At 44.4% G+C, this 8,187-nt stretch overlaps 1 protein-coding gene across 1 annotated transcript in view; it reads left to right on the plus strand.

Annotated features, from left to right (window-relative positions):
• The window catches only part of LOC122563987 (TNF receptor-associated factor 4-like), a 95,567-nt gene extending 87,687 nt beyond the window's left edge, over window positions 1-7,880 (plus strand). The window contains exons 6-7 of the mRNA XM_043718395.1: window positions 2,564-2,719; window positions 5,790-7,880. Of these exons, the coding sequence (XP_043574330.1) occupies window positions 2,564-2,719; window positions 5,790-6,422 (789 nt within the window). The 3' untranslated portion in view covers window positions 6,423-7,880. The remainder of the gene's footprint in view (window positions 1-2,563; window positions 2,720-5,789) is intronic.
• The last annotated feature ends 307 nt before the right edge of the window (window positions 7,881-8,187 follow it).

The following is an 8,187-nucleotide window of genomic DNA, read 5'->3' on the forward strand; positions in this document are numbered from 1 at the left end:
TGATGTGTGTGGAGGTGCAGGTGAATTTGTGACGGATATGGAAGGATCCCTTGGGGCCTTGGAGGGAAGTGAGGGGGGAGGTGTGGGCACAAGGGCGGAGGAGCGGGAAGTGGAGGAGATGCGGTGGAGAGAATCATCAACCACACCTGAGGGGAAATTGCGGTCTTTGAAGAAGGAGGCCATCTGGATTGTTTGGTATTGGAATTGGTCCTCCTGGGAGCAGATGCGGCGGAGGCGAAGAAATTGGGAATTTGGGATGGCATTTTTACAGGGGGCAGGGTGGGAGGAGGTGTAATCTAGGTAGCTGTGGGAGTCGGTCGGTTTATAGTAAATGTCCATGTTGAATCGGTCGCCCGAGATAGAAATGGAGGTGTCTAGGAAGGGGAGGGAGGAGTCTGAGACGGTCCAGGTAAATTTGAGGTAGGGGTGGAAGGTGTTAGTAGAGTGGATGAACTATTCAACACTTTAACATCTCCTCCACTTCCTGTTCCTCCGCCCTTGAACCCTGCCCCTCCAATCGCCACCAGGACAGAACCCCACTGGTCCTCACCTACCACCCCACCAACCTCCAGATACATCGTATCATCCTTCATCATTTCTGCCACCTCCAAACAGACCCCACCACCAAGAATATAGTTCCCTTCCCACCCCTATCAGCATTCCGGAAAGACCACTCCCTGGTCAGGTCTACACCCCCTACCAACCCAACCTCCACTCCCGGCACCTTCCCCTGCAACCGCAAGAAATGCAAAACTTGCGCCCACACCTCCCCCCTCACTTGCCTCCAAGGCCCCAAGGGATCCTTCCATATCCGTCACAAATTCACCTGCACCTCCACACACATCAGTTACTGCATCCGGTGCACCCAATGTGGCCTCCTCATTGGGGAGACAGGCCGCCTACTTGTGGAACGTTTCAGAGAACACCTCTGGGACACCGGGACCAACCAACCCAACCGTCCCATGGCGGAACACTTTAACTCCCCCTCCCACTCCGCCAAGGACATGCAGGTCCTTGGCCTCCTCCATCGCCAGACCATGGCAACACGACGCCTGGAGGAAGAGCACCTCATCTTCCACCTAGGAACCCTCCAACCACAAGGGATGAATGCAGATTTCTTCAGCTTCCTCATTTCCCCTCCCCTCCCACCTTATCTCAGTCCCAACCCTCGGACTCAGCATTGTCTTCTTGACCTGCAATCTTCTTCCTGACCTCTCCGCCCCCACCCCCTCTCTGGCCTATCACCCTCACCTTAACCTCCTTCCACCTATCGCATTCCCAACGCCCCTCCCCCCAAGTCCCTCCTCCCTACCTTTTATCTTAGCCTGCTTGGCACACCCTCCTCATTCCTGAAGAAGGGCTAATGCCCGAAACGTCAATTCTCATACTCCTTGGATGCTGCCTGACCTGCTGCGCTTTTCCAGCAACATATTTTTCAGCTCTGGGGTGGGGGGAGTCCAGAACTAGAGGGCATAGGTTTAGGGTGAGAGGGGAAAGATATAAAAGAGACCTAAGGGCAACTTTTTCACACAGAGGGTGTTGCGTGTATGGAATGAGCTGCCAGAGGAAGTGGTGGAGGCGAGTACAATTGCAAAAATTTAAAAGGTATCCGGATGGGTATATGAATAGGAAGGGTTTGGAGGGATATGGGCTGGGTTTTGGCAGGTGGGACTATCTGGTCGGCATGGATGTGTTGGACTGAAGCATCTGTTTCTGTGCTGTACATCTCTTCAGAAAATGCAATGAAGAGTCTGGTTGAAGCTGGTACTGTATAACTCCGTAGGCAGTGCAGATCTAGGGCTGAATGCAGGTACAGCCAACAATCAGGAAAGCAAATGACTAGTTAACTTTTGTTATGAGGGGATTGAAGTACACTAAGTTTTTTGCAGTTGGTCAGAACTTTGAGACTGCATTAGGCATACATTGTGTAGTGTTAGTTCCCTTGTTTAAACAAAAATATACTTACATTGGAGGCAGTGCAGTGAATGTTTGCAAAGTTTGTTCCTGGCTTCTCCTATGATGGGAAGCAAAGTAAATTTGAGTCTAAATTCACATAGGTGTAGCAAAATGAGAAGCGATCTCATTCCAATCTTGTATATTTCAAAGGGACTTAGCAGACTAGACACTAAGACTGAGTCTCTACAGAGTGATGAACAAGGAGCACAGTCTCCAGATAGGGAAGCTAGTGGGGGGGGGCATCATTTAGGACTAAGATGAAGTCTCATCACTCAAAGAGTTTAGAGTCTTTCACATACTCCACCCTAGTGATGGGGGGTGGTTGTGACTACTCCATTATTGCCAATGTCTGAGGCCTGGATAGACAGAGCTTTGATCTTTCGGGGGAACTGAGGGATACGGGGAATGAGCAGGAAAATGACATTGATGCCAAAGCTCAGCCAGGATCATGTTGAATGGCGGTGCAGGCTTACAGTGCTGAGTGGTGTACTCATTCTTGTATTTCTTAATGTGCTGTGGCAATATTAAACCCATTATGGTCGCAGTATAAACAGTGAGATTTATTTCTAACTGATTCAGTCTGAGTCTTGTTCTCGATCTGTTTTAGAACCACCAATATCAATGTCCACGGTACCCAGTAGTTTGCCCCAACCAGTGTGGAGTATCAAACATTGCCAGGGAAGATCTCGCCAATCATCTGAGGGACAACTGCAATACTGCTATGGTACTATGCCCCTTTAAGGATGCTGGCTGCAAACACCGGGTAAGAACTGACATGAGCCCTTAGCTTCAGGAACTGCAAATACTTTGTTCTTCACTGACTACGGCAGGAGTTGTGAAGAGTATGTCTCTGATTTTGTGTTGGTGGGGAACCTCCTCTTTTTCTGTCGCTGAGTGTGTGTCAGCTTTAACTCCCATGTATCCATGTGAGCAGAAGCTATTTCTAGACCAGTTGAATTTTTACACTACCCTTTTTGTTCATCTCGTTTTAATTATGGCAATTTCTGTTTGAAACCAGATGACTCTCCAACCGTCAATTACCCAAAACACATCAAAGAGATCCGATTACCGCTTTTATGTTTTAAAAAAAACCCATTCAGATTCATTTTCTGAGCTCATTAAGTTAAGCACTGTTAATGCAATAGAATTGAATGTTTTCGGTTCCCTAACCCTGAGGTTAGCAATCCCACAATCCTGTGTCCCAATGCAGATGATTTCTATGGAGGCCTGGCTGGATTTTTCTCACAAACCAGCTGGAATGCCAGTTGTTTCAGATTTCTAGCATCCACCATTCTTTTGTTGTTTTCTTTTGGTTTAATGCCAGCTGGGATTAGTTCATAAAGGTGACCTGGGCAAGTTTTGGGTGGCATTACATTGGGCAATGTGGCATCCTCTGTTTTGATTCAAGGTTGGCTGGCCAGGCTGTGGGTTTGTTGGGGTTTGTTAGGGTTTGAAGAGATGCATGGGGGTTGGCGTTGGGATAGCCAAACTGGTAAGGGGTCTTGAGATGATTTGTCAAGGGATGGAAAGGAGTTATGGGCACAAAAGGGATTGACACTTGTGATGATGTGGTCTCCCTGGGTCTTTTTGCCAATTCGTCAGCTCATTCCACCCACAAGGGAGCTGTCCTGGGGCAGCAGATAATCTAAAGAGATGCACATTCCCTGACAATGAACCTTAGTTGCTGACTGACCATGTACAGGCTGGGTCTAATCTGATAAAGCTCCGCTATTACCCTTTGAATCCCAGTTGATCCTCCGGCCTAATGAATTATAATGAAAGGGGAACTTTGAGTTCTGAAGCCATTCCTATGCCCCCTTGCACTTTAATTAAATGCCCCTGCCTGGTTTAAGTGAAAACTTTCACCTTTGTCAGCCCAAAATTCAAACACAAAGGGACACGGGCTATTTGATGGAAGTGACTGAACTCTGTCCTTTTCTGCTCTCCTAGTCCTTCAAACGAGTACAAGGAAGGGGGGTTTTAGGCTGACAAAAGCTTGCTCTTCCTCAGTACCCCCATCCCCACCCTCTGGTGTCTGTGAGTATGCTCTGGCCTTGTCTTTTCATTTGGGAATAATTTCTTCCAGACCTGCATTATCCCCAGAAGCTTTCTGCTTTCAATATGCTCACAAGCTGAAATGCTCTTCAACTCTGGGCTATGACATCGTCAAGGTTACACAGTCTGAAACTGTTAATTTATTTGGTGGAAATTTTATTCTTAAGTGCCGCTCAAATGAACACGACCTGCAGTCAGTCATGTGTGTAATGGGGTTGTCAAAGTTCACAGCTGACTGCCCGAAAGGAAAGCCTTTTGATAATAAGTCTTGATAAACTGGAGGGGGGGTGGGGGAGTGGGGGGTGCAGTGGTGGTTGGTGAAAGGCTGAGAAGGCTGAACGACTATATTTTATAAAATTATTCATAATCAGAGTGCCTTCTGAGCATGGAGCAGTGACATGGAGAATTGAGAATGTTCAAATTAAGACAGTGAAGGAAGCCATAGGTTGTGTGTTAGTGAATGCATCTCCATGTTCGCAGGATTGAAAAGGGAATGCTCCAATTAATATTGATTTCTCAGTCGGAGTTGTCAATCCAAGTATTGGATTTGAGCTGTATACCATGGTGTTTTAACCAATAGATGAATTACAAACACATACAAAGAGGATTTTTTGTTTGTTTTAAATGGCAACAAGGAGATGATAGTTACTTTATCTTTTCCAGAAGCTGAACAGGGAGGTTTGTCTAACGTAGAATTAATCACTATTTTATAAGTGAAGCTTTAAGTTTGAGATTCCCTGATGATTTTGTGAAGCAGGTATCCTACTCCGTGCTGAACTGAACCAGACTCACTTTATTTGACCCTGGTGCCAAGGTAACTCCTGAAGTTGATCAGTGAATCTTGTCTATGAACACTCGCTGTTGCTGCTGAGCTATGTGGCTTAAGCTGGCCTCAGGCCTTGTCCTTTGGAGAGCGGTGCACCCACTGTTAAGTAAATGAACTCTTCGTTGTCTAGAATCTCAGTGAGATACTATAAAAATGTTTCTGTATGGTGATGTGGTAGTATACATTTTAGACCTAAGAACGTTAGAAATAGAAGCAGGAGGCTGTATGGTTTTTCTCACATGTTCACCATCTAGTAAGGTTATGACTGGTCTGACTATTGCCTCAATTCTACTTTCCTGCCTATTCTTTCCCCTCCATCCCATTCCATTTCACACCAATCAGCTTAGGCTCCCTTGTACTACCTCCACCTTGAATATATTCAACGATCCAGCCTGCATTGGAAGAGAATGCCTGAAGATGACTGAGTCCCTGATAGGAGCAGTTCCTCAAAGCTATTTTAAACAAGAATCACCTTATTTTGAATCTCTGCTCCCTTGTTGCCCCCACATGGGGAAAAGAACCTCTAGGCCCCTCAGAATTGTTACAGGTTTCAATAAGATTGCCCTCAAGAACTTGGAATAAGCCCAAACTTTCCATGTTAGTCAGCCACTTTTATTTGCAGGGATCAGCCCAGTGAAACTTCTCTGAACCCTTCCAATGCAGATATCCCATTCCCTCCCCAACTAAAGGCAATTTCTTGAAAAATATTTTTGGCCAATATTGGGGTCTGTGATTGGGCTGTTCACAACATATCATGTCAACAGGAAATCACTGGAAGTGAGGACAGAAGGTTGGAGGGAAGAATGGTGGAATGATATTGGTTTTAATTACGAGTTTTGTCATTTTTGCATACAAAAGAAACTCTGCCTTTTGCAAGTGCAAGCAAGAAGGTGAACTGTAAGAATGCTGGCCACGGATATGCTGCTAAATGATCTTTTGTCTTCTCTTCCAGTGCCACAAGATTGCGATGAGCAGACACATTGATGAAAGTATGAAGGTTCACCTGAACATCATGTGTAATCTCGTGAATCGTCAGCGCCAGGATATCTTGGAGCTGAGGCGGGAAGTGGAGGAGCTGTCAGTTGGCAGTGATGGTGTCCTCATCTGGAAAATAACCGACTACGTGCGTAAGATGCAGGAGGCCAAACTGCGCAACAACTATGAGTTTTTTAGCCCCCCGTTTTATACCCACCGATATGGTTACAAGCTGCAAGTGTCAGCCTTTCTCAATGGAAATGGGAGTGGGGAGGGCACCCACTTGTCGGTCTATATCCGGGTGCTGCCGGGTGAATATGACAACCTGCTTGAGTGGCCCTTCTCCTATAAGGTGACCTTCTCCATTATGGATCAGAGTGACCCGTCACTTTCAAAACCGCAGCACATCACTGAAACCTTCACCCCTGACCCCAACTGGAAGAACTTCCAGAAGCCCGTCAACTCCAGGAACTCCATGGATGAAAGCACACTTGGGTTTGGATATCCCAAATTCATTTCTCATGAAGAGATCAAGAAGAGGAATTACATCCGGGACAATTCAATCTTCATCAGAGCTTCTGTCGAGATCCCTCAAAAGATTCTAGCGTGAACGTGGACTAGAAGGAAATAGTCAATTTTACTCCTCCTTTAGCATCAGAAGCTTTGTTTTATACATATGCGTATATATTGTGATACAAATGAGTTGCTCAAGAACCAAAATTTCTGAGGTACTTTTGGGATTTCTCCACTGTGCACTATGAACATTGCCTACTGTGCATGCATACATTGGCATGATATTCAGATACTGGGTCTGCCCACATCAGGGAGACAAAGAATACCTCTAAGGATTTTTATTTTTAAACTGTATGTCTGTATTGATTTGCCCATGTTTCAGTGTCTGTGGTCACTGTATTGGAGCAGTCTGATTCTCATCAGGGAACATTGCGGGCTGCATGGTCCCAAGACATCATTCAGCCTGATCAATATTCCCATATTATATGATTGGTTCGAAAACTTGAGACTAGTGGTAAGAGAAGAGATAGGAAGACAAAGGCGTATTTGGGTTCAGAAGGCAACAATTTCAGACAGCTTATGCCCTGGTCCAAGGACAGATGTAATGAGGTGCAGATTCTAAAGAGTTTGGACAAGGTCAGTGTCCATTCGCAGGGACTGGGTGCAAGTTCTTTCTCAATAAGTAATGGCCAACCAGACAGAGGATTAACTCCAGGCTGACTCCAGTGCTGCCAAAAGAGTTTGTAAGTCTTTGTCTATGTACTGTAATTTAAGCTGGTCAATGTTGGCCTCTCAGGTGATCAAATGTAACCCAGTCTTTAGTATTAACAAACATTAAACTGATTTTGCAGCGAAAAGTGCTATCGAGGTCCACTGCAGAAATAAAATGGGAGTACTTGTAACCACCTTACAGTCTGCCTTTTGAAACTGAGTGGGAGAGAAGCATGTGAGGGAGAGGGTAGGAGACACTTTTAATAAAATAATTCCATGAAAGGTGACATTTCGTTGGGAAATATTAGGCCTCTATGTTGCTATTCTGGCCATTGCTAATTGTTGAGAAGTAATCGTTAAAATGCTTTTTAATAAACTAAGGCATGTGCAATAAGTAAATGCCAGGATTCAAAGATGTGAATAATCAAAAGTTGCTAATATATAACGGTAATGTCAAAAGTCTGTCTTTTTCCTTTATTTTTCTCTCTTCCTCTTTCTTCCTCCCTCCTTGTTGCTCTCTCCCAGAAGTTGGAATCTTTTGCTATGTTCGAACTTTACCAGGTGCAAACTGTTTCTATGTCAACGTCCATGTTCACTGATTTTGAAAATAGAAGAATTTTCTACAACTGTATATTTTAAATAAAGCTACATCTAGGACTTTAACTGTTTTGTAGTAGAATAGAGACTTAAATGTTTTTTGTAACAAACATCAATGAAAACCTGGAAAAATCTCAATGGCATGTTAATGTAATTCCATTTTATTGGTCAGTTAAATCCATTTGGAATTTTTGGAAGTAATCTTCTGCTTTACTTGATTCCTGTGTGTAATTTCCTTCTAAAGCTATTTATTTTTTAGCTCTGTTGTTGATGTAGATGTGTTTGAAAGCCAGAACAAAAGATGATTCTCTGTACATTGTCCTTTTTCAAAATAAAATGTGTATTCATACAAAGCTTTGTTTTAGCTATTGTTCTTGCTCGATTAATCAGTTATTTTGTACTTGTTATGAAGAAAGAGTTGGTGCCAGGACTGAAAAAGACTATTGCGATTATGCAGCAACTTTCGTAACTGGAAATGTTCCAAAGTGCTTGACAGTCTGGGAAGTACTTTTCGAAACATAGTACTTATTGTAATGCAACTATCGACCTGACAG

The sequence above is a fragment of the Chiloscyllium plagiosum genome, chromosome 28 (assembly GCF_004010195.1).
Source record: "Chiloscyllium plagiosum isolate BGI_BamShark_2017 chromosome 28, ASM401019v2, whole genome shotgun sequence".
NCBI lineage: Eukaryota > Metazoa > Chordata > Chondrichthyes > Orectolobiformes > Hemiscylliidae > Chiloscyllium > Chiloscyllium plagiosum.